The sequence below is a fragment of the Pecten maximus genome, chromosome 1, assembly GCF_902652985.1.
Source record: "Pecten maximus chromosome 1, xPecMax1.1, whole genome shotgun sequence".
Classification (NCBI taxonomy): Eukaryota; Metazoa; Mollusca; class Bivalvia; order Pectinida; family Pectinidae; genus Pecten; species Pecten maximus.
In genome coordinates, this window is record NC_047015.1 from 1,088,210 (window position 1) to 1,115,220 (window position 27,011).

Genomic DNA, 27,011 nt, shown 5'->3' on the forward strand with positions numbered 1-27,011 from the left:
CAAAATACCGGTATGTGTGGTCAGTTTAGGGGTGGGGCGTGGGTAGTCTAGGTGACAACACGTAAGACCACTACAAATACCTGTATGTGTGGTCAGTTAGGGGGGGGGGGTGGGGGGGGGGGGGGGGGGGGGGCGTGGGTAGTCTAGGTGACATCACGTAAGACCACTACAAAATACCTGTATGTTAGGTAGTTTAGGGGAGGGGCGTGGGTAGTCTAAGTGACAACACATAAGACCACTACAAATAACCGGTATTGTGGTCAGTTTAGTGGGTGGGGGGCTGGGTAGTGTCTAGGTGCACAACACGTAGACCACTACAAATACCGGTAATGTGTTCGGGCAGTTTAGGGGAGGGGCGTAGGTAGTCTAGGTGACAACACGTAAGACCACTACAAAATAACACGTAGGTTTGGTGAGTCTTGGGGGGCGTGGGTTGTCTAGGTGACATCACTCAAGACCACTATAAATGAACCCGTAGGTTTGGTCAGTCTATGGGGGCGTGGGTAGTCTAGGTGACATCATTCAAGACCACTGTAAATGAACCCGTAGGTTTGGTGAGTCTTGGGGGGCGTGGGTTGTCTAGGTGACATCACTCAAGACCACTATAAATGAACCCGTAGGTTTGGTCAGTCTATGGGGGCATGGGTTGTCTAGGTGACATCACTCAAGACCACTATAAATGAACCCGTAGGTGTGATGAGTCTAGGGGCCGTTGGTAGTCTAGGTGACATCACGTACGTCAATTAAAATGATTATGCAAGTGTGTTAAGTTGTGTAGATACAACGACCTTGCCTCCACACTTACAAAATAGCATACAACAGCGAATGAGTTATTCACCATTCTAGAAACAACATACAGTGCATAGTGTGAAAGAACAGGGAAAGAAGACATTCCTGCCGAGTGCCCCGACAGGAATCGAACCCGGGTCTTCGGTGTGATAAGCCACGGCTCTACCTCCTGAGCCATAGAAGCATGCTCCGTCAACTGAGTGACAGAGACCGTATCTAACACTTTATGCACGCCACACCGACCACCTCCGTCAGCTGAGTGGCAGAGACCGTATTTAACACTATACAAGCAACACCTACCGGTTACTTACACATAATATGGTTCGTCCAATAGTGGTTATGTAAATACTGTTCACACTGTGTCGTTTTCCTTATCAATGTGAGTTCCGTTTAAGTGATTTGATTGGATATTTCCAGAGTGTTACTGCGTGTCGCCATGCCTCCCCGGAAATCGGTCGTTTGATGGATTCCAACCTTGTACAGAATGTCCTAAGAATTATTTTTCTGACAAAAAACAGTCCATGGATTGTTTAGAATGTCCTTCAAAAACTATGACCTTGGGAACAGGAAGTAATAATAATTCCAGCTGTGTGGATGCAGGTAAGACCGCTATTACATTTATAACAGTTGTGTTGCTGGTGTATTGTGCCGATAACTTTGTGATGTAGGTATAGATTGGTGTTAAGGGCGTATCTCACTGGCCTGGAGACTAACTGGCGACCTACTGGCGACTCGAGTCTCCGCTAGTCGCGGCGTCGTCGCTGCGACGTCTCCTGGAGACTAACCGAGTCTCCGTGGAGTCGCGGGAGAATCGAACATGTTCGATTTTTTAGGAGACTTTTTTTTTAGTCTCCAGTAGGTCTCCAGCAAGTCTCGGCGACGTCTCCGAGACGTCCCTGCAACGTCGCCGCAACTGATGGAGACTGATTTTGTCCGCGACTAGAGAGACGTTTTCGCGACGTTGCGGAGACGTCTCCGCGACGTCTCCGAGACCTAATAAAGACTAATAAGACTGAGGAGACGTTGCGGCGACGTTGCCGCGACGTCTCCGCAACGTGTCCGCGACGCTGCTTGACGTATTTCAGAGACCACGTGACACACCTCAAGCTCACATCGCCGATACTGCCACGACTAAGGAGACGTCTCAGCGACGTTTCCGCGACATCCCGGCGACTTTTCGTGCAAATTGATCGTCAACTTCTCGGAAGTCGCCTTGATGTCGTCTTGGTGAGAGTACACGACATTTTTTTCTCCCGAGTCGCCGCACAGACAGTCGCGGCAATCGCGGCGACGTCTCCGCCAGTGAGATACGCCCTTAGGTATGTGGATGCAGGTAAATACGCTGTTATATATACTAGCGGAAAAAATCGGTTTTTCTACAACTCTTAGAAACGTGGTCTCCATTCAATTAAATTCACAGTGAATAACCTTCGTGCACTGGGAAATGCTCTTTAGTTTAAATTTAGTCGACCGTGACCCCTCTTGAAGCTGTATGCTTTCAGTAGATCCGGGGTACCCTTGCACCATATGTGCTGATCTTTACAACTCGAACATAGGAACAGTACAAAATCAGTTACACAATATTTCTTTTCGAAACGATTGTACAGCTAAATGCAGGGTTTAAGTGAAGTCGATAGCGGCTATGGACATTGCTCTGATAATGAACGGGCATTCGTAACGTCAAGTAGCCCAGCAATATGGTATATATGAGACAACAGTATTCCATGACGATGGGCGTTTCAGAGCTACATGGACATTACGTCGCGACGTCAAAATAGAGGCACACGGAGACGGCACGTCATGTTGTCGGGACTCGCGGTCGGCCAGTGTGTCCAAGAATGGGTTAGGAATCGGTTGCGGTAATTTCATTTAAGGCCATGACGTCCCTATGTTGGTCCGCTACTGACGCAGAGGCGAAGCCAACGTCGAATGCAGTGGCTGCTTGTACATGCACCTTATCGGTTTCGTTTGGCCCGTTGGACATGCGTGTAGTTCACTCATATCTTGAGACCACATATTCTTCCTTTTATCCATCAATGTAACCTGTGACACGGCAGGATAACGCGATAACCAGTATTGCTAAGGTTCGTTGTGACTTTCTGGTTCAAAACAAACCTTCCGGTTCTTGATTGGCCACCATAGAGTCCAGATATGTTCCCGATCGAGCATTTTGGCATTAGTTAGACAGGAGGGTTAGGAAGCGCGTCAACGTCACTGAACTCAAATAAGCCCTTATTCAGGAGTGGAATGATATCCCTCACAGGGCAATAAATACATTGATGAGGTCAGTGTTAAGGATAGTAAGCGAGTGATGCCAGGGTTGCGCACATACGCGGATTGGTATCAGGAAACGGCATAGGATACCATTGTTTTAGGACTCACACGACTAAATAATTTACTATATGTTATTACTAGTGACCTCATCCCTTTATTTGCTCGTTTGAAGTTCAAATGATGTGAAACTTATATCAAATTAAAGTTTGAAGTTTTTTCTATCGGATAAATGCATGTTTAATGGCATATTAGAGCACACGGGTACTCGAAAGACAGTAACCCTGACATTAACAGTACGCTGGGGTACCCCCACCTGGGGAATTCCCGCCTTTTTACACCTCGAATCCTACGCCATTCTATTTTCAGCAGGAGTGTATATTTTTGATTTTCCAATCCTCAAGACCCTACACCTTCATTCTCGTATATAGAAAGTACCCATTCCATATGTTATTTACTCAGGAAAAGAGCTACAAACCTAAGAAACACATTCTCCTCAGGGACTTGGTTCAGGTGAAACACCAGCTGATTGGCTGATTTAGTTGTGTGAGTCCTTTAAAGCGGTATTCACGCAAACACGTCTGTGATAGGGCAACAAAAATCATCAAAATGTATTTAGTTATGATGAGATAATCGAGAAATCCACACTATGAACACATCATCAAAGACTCGTGTAAAATAATAACTATCAAAACAAACTTTCTTTTTTCCGCTAGTATATATAGCAGTTCTGGAGCTGATGTATTGTGCCGATAACTTTGTGATGTATGTATATATTGGTGATAAGCTGTGTAGGTGCAGGGACGACCATCATCCTTTCCTAGTATCTTTAAAAGTGATATAAGCCTGATATAGATATGACCTTGCATACTTAAGCCTCATGTCTACATTATAATGTATGTTTGTGTTGTCTTTTTGTTTGTGCCAGAACAAATTCTTTGCCCAAGATGTCTAAATGGAGCCACTTGTAGAATAATCAAACATGATTATGTGTGCGACTGCCCTTTGGGTACGTATAACAGCAATTTTTATTTCGTTAATTTTACTCTAATAACATCAAGTTCATTGGTTACAGTAGTAGGTGTTTTGATACCTTACCAGTACCAGGCACCGGATGTTTACCTCTATACGGAATGTGAAGAACCTCACCCCAAATGGTTCACAACCTAGCATTGCCCGACATTCCATAAGGTTCAAAGTCTAGCATTGTTTGCCATTTCATGGTTCACAGCCTAGCATCGCCTGCCATCTCTTAGTTCATAGTCTAGCTTTGTCTACCATTTCATGGTTCACAGCCTTACATTGTCTGATACATGTATATCATGGTTCACAGCCTTACATTGTCTGATACATATATATCATGGTTCACAGCCGACATTGCCTGATTTAGCATGGTTCACAGGCTAGCATTGTCTGCCATTTCATGTTACACAGCCTAGCATTGTCTGACATATCATGGTTCTAGGCCTGGCATTGCCTGATATAGTATGGGTTTACAAAGACTGGAATGACATAACATAATAATGTTGGTAAACAGATAGGAGGAACCTGGGCCCAGTTGTTCAAAAGGTGATTAGGCTAATCACATTTTAACAACATTTTTCAAATCTTGATATAATAATTTCTGGTAGATCTTCCTTGTCAAAACTATATGAAATTCTGTAATTCGTAATTCTCTTCCAACTGGCATAATTTAAACATGATATACTCACTGGTTTTGCAACAAATGAGAAATGAAATTTTCACTAATCAAGTGATTAAGCTAATCACCTTTTGAACAACTGGGCCCAGGTTCCTCCTATCTGTTTACCAACACCATTATGTTTAACCACTAATGAGCACGTCGGTTATAGGCTTCCATGGCCGAGACTGTGACCAGATACAGGATCTGTGTTTCTCCAAGCCTTGTTACAACGGAGCAACCTGTAACAGCTTCAATGGGACATATACATGTATATGTCCTCCAGGTAAGTATCCTGTAAATGTTAAAGACATGAATTACTATTTAGACTTTGGTATATGATATTATAAATAGTAAGTTAACTATTTTCTGTTTGAAGAGTAAAACACGATTTTATTATTTTTATCATGAATGCACTCATTGTGATGTTCATGGTACTGTTAACGTCTGTATAGGTGTGAGTGGAGATTATTGCGAGGTGGATCTTGATGACTGTGGCAATTTACCTTGTCAAAATGGTGGAATATGTGTCGACGGACTGGCCAATTATACCTGTGTCTGTCTCAAACCATACTATGGCAACAAGTAAGTAGTCTATATACCACAATATTATATATGCGTATTTTCATGACATGACAATAATTAATGCCGACACATTTAGTATTGTGGGTGAAAATGAAGGAAACCTAGATAAAAATTACTAATTTCCTGCCGTATCATGGACCATTTCCTAAACATTTGATAATCTGTGTTTACCTTTGTTTGATCACTCCACTTACGTATCTACTTTGTATGTATTTGTAGTTGCGAGTTCGATAATTCTACCGATATATGTGTATCTATGCCGTGTGACAATAGCGGTTCCTGTATTGCTGTAAACAACCTGCGGAGGAAATGTGACTGTCCTCCAGGCTTCCGGGGACTGGATTGCGAGGTCAACATTGGTAAGTGTCGGGATGGTATAAGCACTTACTGGCCAAAGCTGGTAAGTGTCGGGATGGTATAAGCACTTACTGGCCAAAGCTGGTAAGTGTTGGGATAGTCAGCACTGACTGGTTACCATCGGCACGTGTTGAGATGGTCGGTACTGACTGGTAAAAATCGGTAAGTGTTGGGCGGTTAGCGCTGATTGGTCAACATCTGTAAGTGTTGGGATGGTCAGCACTGACTGGTCACCATCGGTAAGTGTTGTGATGGTCAGCACTGACTTGTCATAAATGTTAAACCAAGTCCTAATTTAAACATTATAAGTTTTTTTCTGTAGATGAATGCGCCTCCTCGCCATGTCTAAATGGAGGACTGTGTGACGACGGGGATTATTCCTACACGTGTACCTGTCCACTGTACCAGGGAGATAGGTGTCAGACCCCTAAGATCACCTGTGACAGTCTTACCTGTGGAAATGCTGATGAGTGCTATAATGACTACAGGACGGGACTTCCTCAATGTCTTTGTAACCCCGGCTATACTTTAGGTAGGTGTCTATGAAATGGTCGGTAAACTACGGGCAGGTGTCTTTCCGGGAACACGATATGTTTGTCTTTTGTAATACTGTGTATCCTGTAAGTAGGTATCTTTGTTATCATGGAATGAAGTCTTTGTATTTCCCGGTCCTTTTACTCATAGATAGAATATTAGGAGATGTCTTTGTTAAGTTTGGACGTAATATGATATTGGTAGGTTTCTAAGTTACCCCAGATTCCTTTTTTAATTGTGGATATATAGAGGTTCCCCAACGAGTAGAGATTGTTTATCATTTCTATCCAACTCGAGTTAGTTAATTTTCTAATTTTGAAAAGAAAAAACATTTATAAAATACGTGTTGGTGTTTAAATAATTCCGGTTTCAATATTGGAAGAAGTACTATTTCATTGTACAGACTAGCAATGTACTACTGCCAAAAGAAAATAATATCAATACAACACTGCCCATAGGAACATACTATCAATACACCACTGCCCATAGGAACATAATATCAATACACCTCTGTCCATAGGAACATACTATAAATACACCTCTGTCCATAGGAACATACTATCAATACACCACTGTCCATAGGAACATACTATCAATACACCACTGTCCATAGAACATACTATCAATACACCACTGTCCATAGGAACATACTATCAATACACCACTGCCCATAGGAACATACTATCAATACACCACTGTCCATAGGAACATACTATCAATACACCACTGTCCATGGGAATATACTATCAATATACCACTGCCCATAGGAACATACTATCAATACACCACTGCCCATAGGAACATACTATCAATACACCTCTGTCCATAGGAACATTCTCGCACATTTATGTTTTGACTCATTTAAGAGCAAGGCCAGAGTGACTGTTCTCTTTTGGATGTTTGTGCATCTTCACCCTGTCAGAGGGGCGGGACGTGTATTAACGTCCCCATGGGTTATATCTGCCAATGTCCCGATGGGTACGGAGGATCACTCTGTCAACATGACCTTGACGACTGTTCCTCCCAACCCTGCGTCAATAACGGAACGTGTGAGGACAGATTCAACAACTTCACATGTCACTGTTCTGTTGGATACTCGGGTAAGTCAGGATTGTTTGTAGGTAGGTAACCCAGATTATCCGTAAACCTCCATGGCATTATAGTACAACTAAGTTATGCAATTTGTAATGTCTCATCGGCGGATCAAACCCTAGTTGTTTTGTTGGAATGTTAAGTAAAATATCTACTCTTGGCCATCATTTCAGTAAAGAAAGTGATTGAAAAATATCATCTTATATTTTCTTACCTGGTCAGTGAAACATGTGCTATAAATTAATATGAATACATCTCTAGTCTGGTTGCTGTTGATACAGGTAACGATTGTTCATCAGACATAGACGAGTGTCTGAGTAATCCTTGTCATCCCGCTGGAACACGATTCTGTAATAACACCTATGGAGGCTTCATCTGCTGGTGTAACGAGGGCTATTCTGGCTTCAACTGCTCAGTAAGTGATACTTACTTCAACGTACACTAAAGAATTTTGAAGAAAGTTACTCTGTTAATAGTTTACCAACAACAGGATTCTGGTGTATTTCTGCCGTCTGTCGATGTTATACACGTATGCGTTTTATTGAAGGTAAATACAGACACGGATCCCTGTCTCACCAACCCCTGTCTTCACGGAGGTACCTGCCGAAGGCAGAATACAGGGTTCGTCTGTGAGTGTATGGATGGCTGGACAGGGCAGCAATGTGAAACATTGGTTGATTACTGTGTAGATATCGGCAACCCTTGCCTCAATAATGCCTCCTGTATCAGTCTGCAAAATGACTTCTTCTGCAGGTAAGCAATTTACTAAAGCCCCAACATTGTGGCAGGTATGTAGTTTTAGGGAGTTCCCTGTCCGTCCATTATGGCTAGTCTAAAATGATTCATGTGTGCAACAATTGTTGCTTTTGCAGATGTACGATTGGTACCTTTGGTCGATATTGTGATAGACTCCCCGACTTGTGTTTCCGCCTTGACCCGTGCTTAATCCATGCCAACTGTACGGCAGAGGGGGGAGTCTTTGCAGGATGTTCTTGTCCTTCAGGTAGGAAACTAAGTATTGCTATATAACATAATGGTCTACCAGACGTGTTTTCTACACAATCGTCAAATAAGCGGTTCGCTTGTCCTTACTTATATCATTATTCCTCAAGTTATTTTCTTTTTGTGATTTATGAATGTTACTCTTTCAGGGTTCCTTGGCAACGGTTGCCAGCTCATAGAAAACCAAGATTGTACCAGCAATCCTTGTCGTAATGGAGCCACGTGCTCACTGGATCCTAACGGTTATATTTTGTGTAACTGTGTAGAAGGTACTGCTTTTCAGTGGGGTTAAAGACAGCTTACACGCGCTATATGACGTTTCTTACAATAACTCAAAGTCAGCATTTGCTTGCAAGTATATGAGAAAAATAATCAAACATGGGCTTGTTCCGCGAACAATGCTATCTCGGCTCTCGTTTAAGAGTTTTGTTGATCAGCATTCGACAGACCTCGTACTGACTGGTTAAACACTTACAGACAGGTTGAGATATCCCTGACCACGGACCATACCCATGTTATAATATATAGATCTCGTGTAATCATAACAAACTTCTCCTATCCAGGTTACTATGGACACAACTGCCAGTATGATGTAGATGAGTGCGAGAACGTCACGTGTCCAGGCCTAGGGACATGCATTGATGGCATAAATCGGTACTTCTGTCGCTGCCCCCTGGGTAAATTCCCTCCGGACTGTATAGAAGGTAAGTATATAAGCGACAGGGTGAGTTCACGGCATCCTGCCCCTGCATACTCTCCTAACTTTACAGAAGGCAGAAACAAATGCCGGCAAACTCGCTCCTATCTACGGACATATATTGTGGATAAACATTGCTAATTACATGAAAAGGATAACAGAAAATAACCTATCTTGAAGCATATTCGAGTATAGCATCAATTTTTGATTTACCGAAGATTATATTCTGTTTTGACTATTTCAATCAGCCACGATGGTTTTTGTATTTCCAGATGCCACACTTACATACGACTTGTGTTTTGACTCGCCCCTTGGAAGTGCTTCTTTACCTTTTGGTATACCAGTGAACAATCGGTTCATGTCGATCAGTTTTTGGGTGAAATTTTCATCTAAATCTGGAACGGGAACCTTCTACTCCATGTTCGAACAATCGTATGTCTGTGCTTCCTATCGAATTACTTTACAGGAAATAATTCAATGTTATTATTGGGCACAATTTTATTGTATTTGAATTGCCTAACAAAAGGCATTGATGTATACTAAACGTGATTAATATTAAAATGACAATGAAAATATCTATTGCAATCAAATAGTCACTGAGAGAGACTACAATATGCGAAAATATTCACTAAAGCAGACTGCAAAGAAAAAAAACCCATTTAAAACAATTTTTGGAAATACACACAGTTTTAGCAAAAGAGGTCGATTTTGAATGGGGATCCATGTGACCTGATTTCAGCCAGTCATGGTTTTGTGACACTGCAGGTATCATCACAGGTTATCAAGTCCTTAGAAACATATCGTGATGATAGAAACCTAATTATGTTGATGACATCTACTTGGGGAACATATACTCACATTGGACGCATATTAATTACGTATTTGACACTTTCTGTGTCCTATCGATCATGACCCCTCTCTAGACGTATACTAATGATGCTATAACGCTTTCTGTTTCCTAGCGACAATGACCCCTCAATGGAAGTACATACTATTTATGCCGTTGACACTTTCTGTTTCCTAGCGACAATGGTTCCTCACAAGACGTATACTAATTATGCAGTTGACACTTTATCTTTTCTAGCTACAATGACCCCCTCAACGGATGGATACTAATGATGCTGACGATAATTTCTGTTTCCTTCCAACAATGACCCGTCACTAGACATATACTAATTTAGTTGTTTACACGATCTTTTTCCTAGAGACCATAACCCCTCACTGGAAGTATGCTTATGGTTTGTGTTGACACTTTCTTTTTCCTAGCGACCCCGATCCTCTAACTGACCGTACGCTACTTTTCCGTCTAGCCCACGACGGTCTTCACACCTCGCTTAATACCACCGAAGAGGACATACTCACCTTTGGTTCGTATGCCATAAACAGCGGGGAATGGCATTTCGTGTTGATCACGTGGGACACAACAGTTGGAGAGATCGAAGTTAGAGCTAACACTGTACGTGTGGTTCACCTGACAGACTATCACCGGGGCAAACTTCTCAATCAATTGTAAGTTTGTATAGAATCAGATGGAAAACCATTGCTATCAAAAATGGTAATCCAAACCAAAGAAATCTGCAAAAGACGCGGTTGAATAGTACCATTATGTACGAATTTAGTAGTAGATAAATACATTCTAAATAATCGATATTGACATTAATCATACATCTGTTTCATCCTTCACGTTTTTAAATGCTGTAATAAAAGAAAATTTTACTAAACCTGAACGCAAGTTTCATCTGAACAGCCCTTCGTTCACAGTTATTGGATCACACTAGGGGACGAGTTTTCGCCGGCCAGTCTGACGTCAGTTCCGGGAGAAGGGTTCGAGGGCTGTATATCTCAAGTGAACATATTCAGTCGTATACTGGACACCAACACAGAGCTTCCAAGCATGATGTTTAACACTTTCGCTGATGGTACCCACGGAGACATCTTACAATGGGCCGAGTTTGAACTTTGGGGACTTGTCAGGAGAGTTAGACCGTCTACTAGATTGGAGCCTGTGTGTACTAGCTGTTCAGTTCTAGGTAAAACACTCTAGATTGGAGCCTATGTGTACCAGTTGTTCTGTTCTAGGTAAAACACTCTAGATTGGAGCCTGTGTGTACTAGCTGTTCTGTTCTAGGTAAAACACTCTAGATTGGAGCCTGTATGTACTAGCTGTTCTGTTCTAGGTAAAACACTCTAGATTGGAGCCTGTGTGTACTAGCTGTTCTGTTCTAGGTAAAACACTCGTTAACTGAACAGTTGAATAATCAAAAATGCAAAATATGTAGATGCGAGTTTATGTTATGGGTAAACTTCTGTCGTTTAACGGTAAAATAGTTTTTATTACCAAACAAGTGAAATATGTCATGTACCTAAAGTGAGAGCCATAACACTGAAAGAAATATATTCCCGACCATAATCAAAATACGGCAAACCTATTGATGCGCAAATACTCTCCGTTGTTCCAGGTTTGATGATATTGACCATGTACTACATTTTTGTTTGATATTATTATGTTTCCTTTTAACTTGTAAACAATGATGTCAGTTGTATATATGGTTAATCTCGTGTGTCATTGTGTTACAGACAGGACCAACCTAAATCTCACCTGTCCCCCGGATGTATATCTAGAGTCTACACTCCCATATAACACTATAACATGGAGTTCACCTCAACACGAGGAGGGCGTCACACTGACGACAAACCTGCTGTCGGGTAAGTCTTAGATATCTCTGAGATCTCCCCTTGTCATCGTCACAATATATGGGGAAAACAACTACCTTTTGTGAAAGGTCCAGTAAGGTCATTGTAGATTGGAGCAAAAGTTGGGATGCCCGTGATTTCATGATGTAATTTCTACGGGGAAATATAGTTTAAGTAAAGACTGGACACACCATTAAATTAGATCGCATTTGTAATAAAAACGTTTACCGTTTATATCCAGACGACAAAAACAGAAAATACCGACATAATAACGAAACCATAATTCAAACTAAAAATTGATTGAACAAGGGCAAAATCTCAACAAAACAATTACATGGACTCCTGACAACGTACGAGGGGAATAAGTACTCCGGAAGGGTTAGCGTCTTCTGAATCGTCGACATCATTCACAAAGGAGATATACAGTGTGGATCTATGTATGGTATAAAGGATGTTTAACCAACGATTATATATACAGTTGTTATTCGTGTAGCCATCACCCTTATCTAATTTATCAGTAGCATGTGTATTGGTAAGGAAACGCAGGCAAGACACGAAGTCTTCGTCTACTTCCTGGTACAATGGAAAGTACAGATCATGTCAGATAATGGCATTATATATTTTTGATAAGAAAATATATTTGATAATTGCAGGAGCAGCACTGTCTTCTGGCAGACACACTGTGATATACGCGACATCAGATACCAACAACAACACAGCCGTCTGTTCATTCAGGGTCTATATCAGAGGTGAGTGGTCAGTTGTTATACCTTCAGGGTCTATATCAGAGGTGAGTGGTCAGTTGTTATACCTTCAGGGTCTATATCAGAGGTGAGTGGTCATTTGTTACACCTTCAGGGTCTATATCAGAGGTGAGTGGTCAGTTATACCTTCAGGGTCTATATCAGAGGTGAGTGGTCAGTTGTTATACCTTCAGGGTCTATATCAGAGGTGAGTGGTCAGTTGTTATACCTTCAGGGTCTATATCAGAGGTGAGTGGTCAGTTGTTATACCTTCAGGGTCTATATCAGAGGTGAGTGGTCAGTTATACCTTCAGGGTCTATATCAGAGGTGAGTGGTCAGTTGTTACACCTTTCAGGGTCTATATCAGAGGTGAGTGGTCAGTTGTTATACCTATCAGGGTCTATATCAGAGGTGAGTGGTCAGTTGTTATACCTTCAGGGTCTATATCAGAGGTGAGTGGTCAGTTGTTATACCCTCAGGGTCTATATCAGAGGTGAGTGGTCATTTGTTACACCTTCAGGGTCTATATCAGAGGTGAGTAGTCAGTTGTTACACATTCAGGGTCTATATCAGAGGTGAGTGGTCAGTTATACCTTCAGGGTCTATATCAGAGGCGAGTGGTCAGTTGTTATACATTCAGGGTCTATATCAGAGGTGAGTGGTCAGTTGTTATACCTTCAGGGTCTATATCAGAGGTGAGTGGTCAGTTATACCTTCAGGGTCTATATCAGAGGTGAGTGGTCAGTTGTTATACATTCAGGGTCTATATCAGAGGTGAGTGGTCAGTTATACCTTCAGGGTCTATATCAGAGGTGAGTGGTCAGTTATACCTTCAGGGTCTATATCAGAGGTGAGTGGTCAATTGTTATACCTTCAGGGTCTATATCAGAGGTGAGTGGTCAGTTGTTATACCTTCAGGGTCTATATCAGAGGTGAGTGGTCAATTATTATACCTTCAGGGTCTATATCAGAGGTGAGTGGTCAGTTGTTATACCTTCAGGGTCTATATCAGAGGTGAGTGGTCAGTTGTTACACCTTCAGGGTCTATATCAGAAGTGAGTGGTCAGTTGTTATACCTTCAGGGTCTATATCAGAGGTGAGTGGTCAGTTGTTATACCTTCAGGGTCTATATCAGAGGTGAGTGGTCAGTTGTTATACCTTCAGGGTCTATATCAGAGGTGAGTGGTCAGTTGTTACACCTTCAGGGTCTATATCAGAGGTGAGTGGTCAGTTGTTATACCTTCAGGGTCTATATCAGAGGTGAGTGGTCATTTGTTATACCTTCAGGGTCTATATCAGAGGTGAGTGGTCAGTTGTTATACCTTCAGGGTCTATATCAGAGGTGAGTGGTCAGTTGTTATACCTTTCAGGGTCTATATCAGAGGTGAGTGGTCAGTTGTTGCACCTTCAGGGTCTATATCAGAGGTGAGTGGTCAGTTGTTACACCTTCAGGGTCTATATCATAGGTGAGTGGTCAGTTGTTATACCTTCAGGGTCTATATCAGAGGTGAGTGGTCAATTGTTACACCTTCAGGGTCTATATCAGAGGTGAGTGGTCAGTTGTTATACCTTCAGGGTCTATATCAGAGGTGAGTGGTCAATTGTTACACCTTCAGGGTCTATATCAGAGGTGAGTGGTCAGTTGCTAGACATTCAGGATTTACATCACGGGTTAGTGTTTAGTCACTAGACATTCATGGTCTGTATCAAGGCATGGATGTTTAGTTGTTAATCGTTCAGGGTCTGTATCAGGGATGAGTGATTATTGTTGGACATCCAGGGTCTGTATCAGTGATGAGTGATAAGTCGCTAGACATTCAGGGTCTGAATCAAGAGTGAGTTGTTTGTTGTTACACCCTCAGGGTCTACATCAGCAATGAATGGTTAGTTATTTAAATCTCCAGTGTATGTATCGGGCTGAATGTTTAGTTGTTAGACATCTAGGATCTATTTCAGGGATAAGTGGTAAGTTGTTAGACCATCATGATCGACATTAGGGCTTCCTCTTACTAAGATTATATGTAAAGCAAACGATTACTTCATCTGTCGTTTTAATTTTTTATCGATTATTCTGTTTCAGAAAACAATTGTGAGTTCCCCGATTTAGTTGGAGGTGTTACTAAGACCTGCCAGATAGATGGTGCTGACAATCGATACACTGGCTGTTCCTTGTCTTGTCCTGCTCGCCTTCACACACTGAGTCAGGCCACGCCCTTCTACACCTGTGGACCTCTCGGGTGGTGGGATACAGAGACAGACCAGACGTGCAGCCCTACCGTCCCCACATGTACAAGTAAGGGTTATCATACATATATATATATAATAAGTCATTATTGTAAACATCAATAGCTGCAAGCTTTATTGGAAAACATAACCCCACCCCTGAAAAAATGCGATAACAACAACAGCAAAATAAGCAAATTCAAAATCAATTTGTATGTCAGTTTGGTACTATTTTGTCATCATGTTCATCGTACTTAATATATCAACAGATATCACCTTAACAGCCCAAGTGAATGTGAAAGTGAGGTTGGTGTACCCTACCACCCTAACAACATGTAACCTGGTCAAGAATAGTTTGGAGACGTATATACGCGAGGATATCCGTACCCTAGACAAGAAATGGAACAACATGCTGTGTACCGAGAACCAGTGTCAGGATGTTGTCCTTGTCGTTACATGTGACTCACCAGCTCCTGTAGTGGAGTTTGCCATCAGTAATGTCGGGTACGTGTCAACTATCGAATACTTTCGACCACGGATGTATTTCGATAAATGCATCCCATCTCCATTTGGAATTTTAAGATTGCGATAGTACTGACATGTGAGTTTTAGTATTATGATTTAGTGAGACGTTTGTGTATTCTAGAATGAATTTAACATCACTGGATGGAGATTCTAAAAGTCCTGAGGAGATTTTTACTCAAGCACTTCTCGACCAGAACAGATTCCACTTCCAGGTTTGTAAATTCATATACAACTTTTGTCAACAAAGTAAACACGCTACGCCATATTGTAATATATGCCTGTAAACAACATGGCTACAGAGACTGTTATATTCAATACCACACTGTCTAACCCCTAAAGTGTATTTCTGTTGTAGAGTCTGATTCCAAACACTAACCCTGTGATAGAACAGTCCACGATAGAATCTGTACCCATCTGCCCTGATGAACACCTACTTGTAGACTCTATGTGTGGTAAGGCCGAAGGCTTCTGTCCTTGTCTTATATATCATACGACGGTTTCCATTAGGGGCGATAAAACAATATATTGGGCTTTTATTTAGCGAAATATGTGATAAAAAGGGAGATTTATTTGCTGGTTAAGAAAATAAAGATGTTCAAGATGATAAGCCAATCTGATTTTACACAATTGAAGTTAGATACGTCTTATTGTGGTCTTCTAGCATGTGTTCCATATTTTTTCTTGGAATAAAAACTTAAATTTTATTAAATTTTGGAGTTTGCTTAAAACTTACTATACATAAAAAGCGGGACGGACAACACATAATAACGTATAACACTTGCGTTTGAAAATATGATCCACATCAACTGGTACGTGTATACATGGTTATTCCTTAACGTTACCACAGTACACGAGCGTTTGCTATGTCGTATTATTTTATACCTTTTGTATCTATGATAACGTTAGAAACGACATCAATTCCACTCTTTCTGACATCGTATGGTGTGTAACCGTAAACATTGGTGTTATTGTATTCCAGTTACATGTGGGTTAGGGATGTACCTGAACATGACCACTAAGTCATGTCAACAATGTACTAAAGGATACTATTATGACGGTTTCTATGGAAACACTTCCTGTAGGGCATGCCCAGAAGGAACCACAACTCAGTGTCCAGCAGCAGTGTCTTTGGACCAGTGTCATGGTTGGTTTATTATAGACGATAAAATAGATCAACCTAGTCTAACAGATTATTTCCTTCATTTAGGATTGATCATTACTAATGTAACAATAGCATAATCTATGAATTTTGCCGGTTGTTCTTTTATGTTGTTTTCTCCATATATGGTAAGCCTTTCCTATAGATGAATTGCATCGCAGGCACATTACTAGGTAATGAAACAATCCATGTATATAATATATATATTATATATTATATATTCCAACTAGGTAAAGAAACAATCCATATTATATATATATGAAATATCTTATTTTCTCATACAAGAAAACAATTAATATAATTTCATCTCAATGCCAAGCATATTTTATGCCTCAGTGGCCTTGATAAGACTAAAAGTCGTTTTCAAATTATATTTTACAAACAGTTATGTTACAACATCTTTTGTATATAATAACACATTATACCTGATATGCTGACAGCTGTATGTGAGAGTGGATCGTTCTTCAATCTGACTTCTGGTTCCTGTGAGTTGTGTCCCCTTGGTACATACCAAAACGAAACTGGACAGGTCCGATGCTTAGCCTGTCCTTACGGCCAAACAACTCTTCAGAACGGCACTATGGACATCAAACTGTGTTTAGGTGAGTCAATTTTTAAGTGGATCAACACATAAAGTGATCGTTGGTGACAAAATTGTATTGTTCGGAAAAATAACCCCTGGGATAAGGTGGAAGCCTTCTCCTCGCTTCCACATTTGTCATATTGTATGATTTATTGTTCATCTAAATGCAATATACATATGCATCTTGAAAGCCAAATGTCATGTCATGTTTCTGTAAATAGTGGTGGAAAGTGCCAAAATCTTGAAACGTGGAGATTTAAAGTTATTCACAGCTACGGAAGACAAATGGAAGTTGGGAAGAAATCATTTGAAACCGGTGTTATATAATTTTCTTCTGCTTTGTTTTAGATATGTGTGCATATGGGTTTGAGATCATTCCCCAGGGATCATGCAGTAAGTGTAAGGTGGGGACCTATCGTGGGGACGGGAACGGACCTCTGTGTATTTCCTGTCCCCATGGGTTCTCTACACTTGGCAACGGCTCACAGACAATCCTTAATTGTACAGTAGGTAAGTTATCCTTAATTGTACAGTAGGTAAGTTATCAACGTGTTAGGTATGTAGTTACACATTCTATAGACAAACAGCTTATCTGATATTTAACAGAAGCTATTTATCGGAGAATGGTGTGACACACACTGTTTGGTATTATCAGGATTAATAATACCATTTGAGGAACCTCGCTTTCAATAAGCCAGTCATGGTGTTATATTTTAAAGGTTATGTTTAGCCACGTTCAGTGTCTGATATTACTTCATATCATTATTTCCAAATGCGTTCTCCTGTTGCCTTTTCCTATTGTTCTCTTATCAAACTATATGCTTTAGTTGTATGTCCCCCCGGGTTTAGAGCAGACAGCACTAACACACAATGTGAGCGATGTCCAATTGGACAATACCAACCTAAATGGAACCAACTGAATTGTCTCCCCTGTCCTGAGAACACAACAACAGAGATGAATGGAGCAGAAAACGAGACAATGTGTGAAAGTAGGTTTTTTCTTCTTCGTTTGACAGTATTTTAAAGCATGGGCCTATGTCAATTCTGTTGCCTGTTGCATTTTCATTTCTATATCTTACTATGTAATAATGTACTTAGATAGGATATCTTCACTTGGAATGCGTCATGTACTGGTAGTTATTCCATAAACTACATGTCATCCAATATGTTATACGTTATGCTGCCCTGATACCTCTTCTTGCTTACCCCAGGGTTCTGTGAATCTGGCTATGAGTGGGCAGGTACGGGTTGTACAGCCTGCCCTGTAGGACAATACAAAAACAATAGTCACGGCTTGCTGAGTCGCTGTTTGACATGTCCCGTTGGGTACGTCACACCAAGAGTCGCTTCCATGTCATCCGCAGATTGTAACATATGTAAGTACTACCACTGTCAAATCATTTATAAACGATTAGGATTTTATTTATATTCATAAAAATAATAATAAAAATATAGTAAATATAAGTTCACTCATTTCTACATAACGATGCGATGCATTATGATTAAGATGTAAAGTGATAGGCGTGTGTAAGATATACAGGTGATTAAATGTTTTACTTGTTTTTGGATGTATTTACTCCGGGTGCATGTACTCTGAATTTATTTACTCTACAGATAATTGTACAGAAGGATCAAAGATAAATGCAAACATTTCTGGATGTGAGTTATGTCCCTTAGGAGAATACCAACCCAGGAAATATCAAACAGATTGTCTCCCCTGTGCTAACGGGACTAGTACTCCACACATGGGAGCATCAAAATGCGACGGTAGGTTTATGACCGGCATGATCAGACATAATGCAGTAGTTCCTCTTTATTTGAAATGACGGAATGGTTTCATTTATGATATGGCATCTCCTCTCATCTAGAGAATATAATTACATGGGGTTGTTTATTCCAGTATTCTGTCCTTCCGGTCAGCAGCTGAATGATGGCCAGTGTCAACCTTGTGATATAGGTCATTATAAGAACAATTCCGCGGGACTGTTTGAGGACTGTAAGCCATGTCCTGTTGACTACATCACTGCTAACAAGGGAGCGACCAGCGAGGATATGTGTGTTGTAGGTGAGGTTTCCTCTAGACTAAGCATGTTCCTTAGACTGATGACAAGGTATTACTTTGTTCCCAATCGATGGTGAATATGACAATGAAGGAATAAACATGTATCTTCAAGTCTATGACTGAAATACTGCAGTATAAATTATCATCTATTTATTATCTATATGTATCAGGTAACTGTACGTCCGGCCAATACCTAGTGAACACCACCCTGAACTGTAAGGACTGTCCTGTAGGGACATACCAACCGGGAAAGTGGCAGATGGAGTGTATTCCCTGCCCTGCCGACACCACCACGCAGGGGGAAGGGACAACCCAACGGTCACAATGTTTCTGTAAGTTAGAGTTATATATGTGTTTGTTATCACTGTTTGCTTAACATCAAACCTATCATAATAGAATATTGTACTTGTGAACAGCAGGTATTAACGATTAACGTTGAATGTTGATGCTTTATATATTTTGCAGTGTTTTGCGATGCAGGATATTCAGGAGACAATGCAACATGTGACCCTTGTCCCGTGGGATACTACAAGTCCATGGCAGGTGCTATACCCTGCTCGGTCTGTCCCTCGGGCAACAGAACACAGGGTACTGGTGCTACGGACGAGTCGGAGTGTCGTGTGGGTCTGTATCGTCTAACCTAATAATAATAGTTAAAGAATATGGATATATATGATCACTAATTAAGCTATTTATGTCACAACCTCTATGGATCGCTTACAGTACTTTTTGGTCAAACTAAAACATAACTGTAACTTTCAGTTTCATTAATGTTACTGAGAAGGGAGAGGTCTTGATCGGATAGAAAGTTAACGATACATGTAAATAATAACCACTGTTAATAAAATGTCTAGTACAATGTAATAAGAATTGTTAGTTCCTTTTTAAACAGATCTCAAAAATCACTTTGAAATCAGGAGTTTTCTTTGCATGGCTTAGGCCTAATAATAGTTAGAACTTTGACTAGTTTCTAGAAGTAAACAAAATATTGCACGAAACACACACACGCCATTGATATATTTTTATATTGTAATTATATAGTATTGATTATACTATGACTGTGTTATTCACGTGCATACGTATATGACACTTGTTCTAAACAGCGGCGTGTAAGCCTGGTACCTACTTACTGAACAATTCCTGTGAATTATGTCCCTATGGTCAATATCAGACTGATCGATGGCAGGATGATTGTGTCCCATGTCCCTCCCAGACCACGACATACAGACTTGGGGCAGCACTAGTGTCCGATTGTATCGGTAAGTACTAAATGTATCGGTAAGTACTATATGATCGGAAGCTGACAGTCGACTACAGGAAGGTGCGAGTAATAACCGCTAAAACTAGACAGTGAGCAGGTAGTTATGGTAGCTATCTGTCCGTATACCCAGAAAATATAACTCAATTCCACCATATGTTTAACTTGGCACCGTGAAAGCATATCACATTATATACTGGAGTTGAATTCGAACAATTTTTACTCAAGTAATGCTTCTAATGGCCTTTGGCACTTAAAATCTTGAAAACACATCTTTTCTTACACTATGTGGAATTTCATTATAACTTTGCACGGTGAATGTTATGTAAAGTATAATGGGCCAGGGTTGAGATTTAATTAAACTCTTGCAATGGAAAGGCTTGATGTATTTGATAACAATGCTTGTCACAATATATATAGTCATGTACAGCAAAGTTTGCCCTTACTATCGGTGTTTTGTCCGTGGGTATTCTAGTCCATCTTACTTTCTACTTACCTCCAATGTTCGTTACACTCTCTCATACCTGTGATGTATTCGTTACACTCTCATACCTTGGAGCTGATGGTTTTTTAAACGCTTTGTCCATCTGTCCTTGCATGCGTATGTCCGTTCAAGACTTGTGCACATGCTATCGCAATCACTCCTCTTGACATCTATTGAAATAAAACCATAAAGATCTTCACTCGATTAGATTTTGGATGTCATAATTTTAATTTTCAATTTGGAAAATCACACTTGAACATGTTTTAAATAAGCTTTGGTAAAATATATAGGATAAAATTCTTGAGGGAGTGGAGTATTTATATTATATATATATTGGTTGTGTTTTACAGTGGAATGTGATGGTGGGTTTGAATACAACTACACCAGTAGTCTGTGTGAAATGTGTGACCGGGGCTACTACAGAGACAATGGTGACCCTAGCCAGGACCGATGTCAGCCCTGTCCTACAGACACAATAACCGCCATGGGACAAATCAGTACCAGCATCCTCTTCTGTTTTATGGGTAAGTAACATGATCATGAGCAATTTTATGTGTCTTCTGTCGATGTTTACATTTCATTATAGATACATACCTTAATCACGGTAAACTCACATAGCTGACTAGCCCTGGAATGGCGGAACAACTGTTCACAGCTTTATATTCCTTCTTCGACACACACCATTACTAAATTATTCGTGTATTTTGGAGTCTTCCTTTCCTGTTACTGTTGTGACAAAATATCGGAAGACACGTGAATAAGATACGAAAGCAACAACAAAATTACATAGAGGATATATAGCAGTATCTTCAGTAATACCAAATATATTTCACGAGTGTGGCTAATATCTTGATATTTTTCACGAGTCCGCACTCGTATTATTGAAGGAACTGTTAGATATTCTGTTTATTACATTTCACAGCAAAATATATATATCGAGGCAGCTTTATCTCTCCCGAAATTCATTGTGGTACCCTGTCAACGGTTAACAAATGTACGCCAAATCGTGACGTTATGTATTCTGTCTTTCATTATGACGTTATATAACATGACAGAGCTTTATGCAAATCTCAATTTTCCTCATTGTCCTTTGTAAGCAGTGTTCTGTTTGGTCATATTAGAAAAAAAGTGGGTTTTTTTTCAATATTGAAAACATCAGAAAAAGTGATTTTTTTTTTTTTCACCAATCTTGCCTGATGACTTATGTCCGTGAACTTTTCTCATACGTCTTGTAAAATCTTCTAGCTAGCCTAAATACTGGTGTCTGTGAATTTGTCTGATACGTCGTGTACATGTACTACTGTCCGTGAATTTGACTGATGTGTCGTGTTAACTTCTGTGTCTAGCTAATTGTACTATTGCGGGTGAATACCGTCACCCTGGTGAGAATAGATGTCGGCCCTGTCCAATAGGCCAGTATCAGGACCAAAGGTGGCAGGATAAGTGTGAGAAGTGTCCAGACAACTATACCACCTTTATAGAAGGAGCATCTTCCAGAAACCATTGTCAATGTAAGTGGAAAGAGTCATTGTGAACGTACAATCGTTGGTTTACAAAGGATACAGTGTTGTGTAAGACGTAGAACCTAAACCAAACCTTTTAACACCAATATGTATTCCAACATTATGCGTAAGTTGCATACAATTAAATTCAAGGTCATTGTTAACATACGATGGCTACCATATTTAGCATGAGATGAGTGAATATGAAAGGCACCTGCTGTTAGCATCAGTCACATCGAATCTTGTACCCTGTTTTAAGAATACCATCATTATTTTGATCTTGATACCCGTTTTGTAGTGGTTTGCGAACTCGGTTACCAGGAGGACAACAACGCATGCGCGCCGTGCCCTGTAGGTACCTACAGACAGGATGGCCAATGGTGTCAGAACTGCTCCGTCGGCAGGACAACGTCATCCAGGGCAGCGACAGACGTCAACCAGTGCGTGCGTAAGTTATCAGAAAGTCTAGGAACACAGGACGATAATGTTGGTCTCGATTTCAAACTATATATCCCTTTGTTTTCATATATGAAGCATCGTTTGGGCCGTCTCCATCATTATTATTACCGCAAGATTATATATTTCAGCAAACTGCACACTAGGACAATACTATTCAGAGGTGAGTGGAACGTGTGAGTTGTGTGGTCGTGGGACGTACCAGGATGAGCCGTATCAGACAAATTGTACACAGTGTGGATTGGGAACCACAACAAGGACAGCCGGAGCTACGACCAGCGACCATTGTCTGTGTACGTATAACATCCAGGCATGCCAATCTCTTATTGACACTATTTATTTGCAAAAGGGCAATATGACTGTTAAAAGAAAAACTTTTAATCTTAAAATATGAATACAATGAAAAATAAAAAACAACTCTTTAGAATTTTTCTTCGTGAAGATAATTATTAAGTAAAATGTTCTTATCTACTGGAAGATAATTATGAAGTAAAATGTTCTTAATTTTGGGAACATTATTGCAAAGAAAAATGTTCTTATCTGCTGCATCATTATTACCAAGTAAATTTGTTTCACTCGAATTTTTGTAGCATTTTGTCACAATCTCATCCACAACTGCTCTGATCATGCCCATTGTGAGGTGTATGGCAAAAGCTTTACATGCATGTGTCATGCTGGTTACCTGGGTGACGGATATGTTTGTCTTCGTAAGTAAATATATATTTTTGATAATAAGTCTTCCTGAACAATGGAGTAAAATCGTGATATTGACGATAGTATCATGCATCATACCTCGTAAAACAACATTTGACAGCAAAATTATTTACAAAAAGGTGTTTCACGTTATTCAGCTCTGAATCCCCCATTTATTTAAAATCATTGCAGATCGCTGTGACACTATGGACTATTGTTTGAACGGTGGAACGTGTTTGCTCGACGTCTCTCAGAGTATTGGGTGTCAATGTAACTTCAAGTATACAGGGGACAGATGTCAGTTCCGCCAAGGTAAATACCCTTCGACAAAGGTAGATGACGTCCCGTAAATGTAATAAACCAACGCCATAATAAACATTCTCCCGCTAGAGTAAATATCCTACCGCTCGAGTAAATATCCTACCGCTCGAGTAAATATCCTACCGCTCGAGTAAATATCCTCCCGCTAGAGTAAATATCCTCCCGCTAGAGTAAATATCCTCCCGCTAGAGTAAATATCCTACCGCTAGAGTTAATATCATCCCGCTAAGGTAAACTACATCCTGTAAATATGAGAACCCAAACACATTGGTAGTTCATCGTTCTATTCACACGGCTCCTCTGTAGTTTAACTAACTAATAAAATTATATATGTTACAAACTTAAAAAGCCCTGATTGATGGGGAAAATAAACCAGTTTTTAAATAAATTCATTTAAGTGATACAGAAAAAATGTAGTTAACAATCGATATAAAATTCACCAAACATCGGGGTATGATCGTTTAGAAGATTGGAAACTGCGCCAATACCGGTATTGCCAATACATTACATGTCGACTGGGAGCTGCCAGCCGGCTACAGTTGGAAATAAATTGCATACATATCAGCAAGCAAATTTGATACAAATTTCCCTTGTTTCTAAGTTGGTCGCAAATCTAGTACAAATTCCTTTTTTTTCAATTTGGTCAAGACAAATTCATATAAGTCGTTGTATTGATGGTAAGGTAATTAACATAACAATAGGAAAATTAGATGAATAGTGATTGATTTGTGATGTTTTCTGTTTCAGACGTAGATTCTATTGCCCCACAGACATGGACCATCATTGTAGGATCCGTGGTCGGAGGCGTGGCTTTCCTCACTACTTTCATCATAGTGAGCGTGTTAGTCGGCGTCACTTACAGGTGAATCTTAGAATTTGAAACTCTTTCACAAAAGTATTCAAAGCTTGTGAAGTATAACAGAAACTAGACATTGCACTGCCAAAAAATACGCAGAATTCATAATCAGTCGATAGTAGTGTTTTAAGATGATGTTGACAAACTTGTTAGGGCCCCGTATCAAAGACTTTTGCTTTTTAACCAGTAAATATTTTGCTATGAAATTATGAAGCAAACAACACAATACAACAAAGTTGGCCAGAATAAAACAACGACCCAAATAACCATGCTAAAGATTGTTTGGTCAAAGATCAATGTCAAATGCTGATATATTTTTAGCTCGCTTTTTCAAAGAATGGTGATAAAGTAGTATCATCCGTGCCCTAATTAATGTTGACATTAATGATACATAAACGAAAATCTTTCAGGAACGTAAATCTACATGTCAATGTCTTCGTTACACCATAATTGTTACATTTCCCATTAAGGGTCCCTTAGCGGTCCCTTTCTGACTTGTAAGTGTTCTAATTTCCCCAATGGTCGCTCTGTTGTTTCTATATTATACTGAAAAATAAAATGTCTATATGAAAGTTAAACCCACTATAGGTGATCATTGATATGTTACCTCAAACACAATTTTATTAAGGTTTCTTTCATTTAGTATGCTCATTAAAAAATGTCCAATTTTAGGCGCTATCTATCAAACAAGGCAAAGCTTCCTCGTAAATCTATGGAAAGCAGACACAAGTCCAGACCGTTCGCCACAAGAGCAACTCTAGGAAACTACAGCAATTCCACAGGTTCGCCATTCAGCTTATCTGTAGAGAAGACAAACAAATTCACATGGAGTCCAATAGAAGGGAACAGAGCTGACGCCAAATATATCGATACAGATTATGACGATGCCGTGTACGAGCCGCCAGGAGATCAGCCATGAGCCATGAGGAATGTATTTATAATGGACACATGTAAAAAGTATACAATTAAAGCATGTTGATTATTTCTAGGATCATCGAACTCAAATACAGCGCGTCGTGGCGATATGGGATTCGTGTCGACACAACACAAACAATGTATTAAAGTAATGGTCTTCGTCTAGGATCCCGCTTAACTAAACATACATATATTGCTTATTAACAAATTGCGAACTCCCGGAGAAAGTTTTGTCTAACTAAGTGGTTCTCTGTCATTTGCTATTAAAACAGGTTCATACATCCTTTACAAGAAAGGAAATGTAAATATTGTAAATCAAATTGTGTTGAGGATGAAACTCACTTTTTTATTGACTGCGATTTTCATTCTGATATTAGACTTATGGTTTTCGATAAGGCAGAAGTGATATCACAATTTTTTTTAAACTTTTTGAATAGTAAAGATAAGCTGATAGTTCTTATGAAAGAAGATCATTTACAAAAAGATGTCGCAAAATCATTGTTTTATATGCATCAGCGAAGACAGAACATTTTATCAAATGTTTATTAAAATGATTATCATAAGAAAATATTACATGTACAGTAATAGTGTCTCATAAGCCAAATATGGCTGGGTATTGATGTATTTTAATGTTTTAATGAACCTATGTATTTTATGTATAATGTATGTATCAATACGTGACACTTTAATAAACAGCGTTGAATCATTATCGTTCTATGTAACTTAGTGTAATATATTCCCGGTTAATGATATATAGATTGTCTGTACTGATTCTAGATCACCAATTTAACTTTTACAACAAGTTAAGCCTGGCGAGTGTCGTAGTGACCTAAATTTATATGGAGGGTGTCGTAGTGACCTAGATTTGTATGGTGGGTGTCGTAGTGACCTAGATTTGTATGACGAGTATTGTTTGTGAAGTTGAAGACGCTTACTATTCAGGATCACCTGGTCTTATTCCTGTACATGAGTCTCCGTGTAAATCTTCTTTTTTTTTTTAAATTTATACCCTGCCCTCGTTTAATTGATTTGAGTTTGATTTATTGCTCCCTGCTCATGTTGGTATTCTTTGTTGTTCTTGTAATTATCAATTAATTGTAATTTTTGTAAGTATCATTTGTATTGGTACATATTTTTCTATGTTCCTCGGACAATAAGTGTTTGTTTGTTTGTTTTTTTGTAATTTTCGATCCGTAATCATATTAACGTACTGGAATTTACATAACATGATGAGCATGACGATCTTTGGATATTTACTTACTGATAAGTTATATTGTTTTTCATAATTTATAGAATAAAATCTTACATTTCTTTTGTTTCCTTGGTTGTTTGTGTACATCGAAATGTTTTATGTGTAATGAAAATGTAGGATAGTCAATATTTCCTTTATTACATTTATGGTAGACAGTAGTTTCCCTGAAATATAGATTATATTAGGAGCAATCCACTTGGTATGAGACAGGGGAGGTAACTCTAATTAAAGTGGTTACATTCTTTGGCATAAGGCGTTATTCTTGTTTATGTTTAA

The 27,011-nt window shown here is 39.7% G+C and overlaps 1 protein-coding gene across 1 annotated transcript; it reads left to right on the forward strand.

Moving 5' to 3' along the window:
* The first annotated feature begins 1,244 nt into the window (after positions 1-1,244).
* Positions 1,245-26,794, forward strand: LOC117321818. The gene is made up of 39 exons (XM_033876401.1): positions 1,245-1,389; positions 3,989-4,069; positions 4,914-5,027; positions 5,197-5,326; positions 5,546-5,685; positions 6,006-6,215; positions 7,084-7,317; positions 7,591-7,724; positions 7,857-8,062; positions 8,182-8,312; positions 8,461-8,580; positions 8,875-9,015; positions 9,281-9,440; positions 10,275-10,517; positions 10,770-11,038; positions 11,586-11,714; positions 12,356-12,451; positions 14,527-14,739; positions 14,939-15,173; positions 15,316-15,406; positions 15,550-15,646; positions 16,174-16,338; positions 16,794-16,955; positions 17,285-17,446; positions 17,764-17,925; positions 18,148-18,312; positions 18,551-18,703; positions 18,837-19,001; positions 19,169-19,330; positions 19,464-19,622; positions 20,102-20,257; positions 21,091-21,264; positions 22,087-22,251; positions 22,541-22,690; positions 22,830-22,991; positions 23,289-23,405; positions 23,584-23,703; positions 24,460-24,574; positions 25,241-26,794. The coding sequence occupies exons 1-39, from the start codon at positions 1,311-1,313 to the stop codon at positions 25,485-25,487; spliced, it is 6,114 nt and encodes a 2,037-aa protein (XP_033732292.1). The 5' UTR covers positions 1,245-1,310; the 3' UTR covers positions 25,488-26,794.
* The last annotated feature ends 217 nt before the right edge of the window (positions 26,795-27,011 follow it).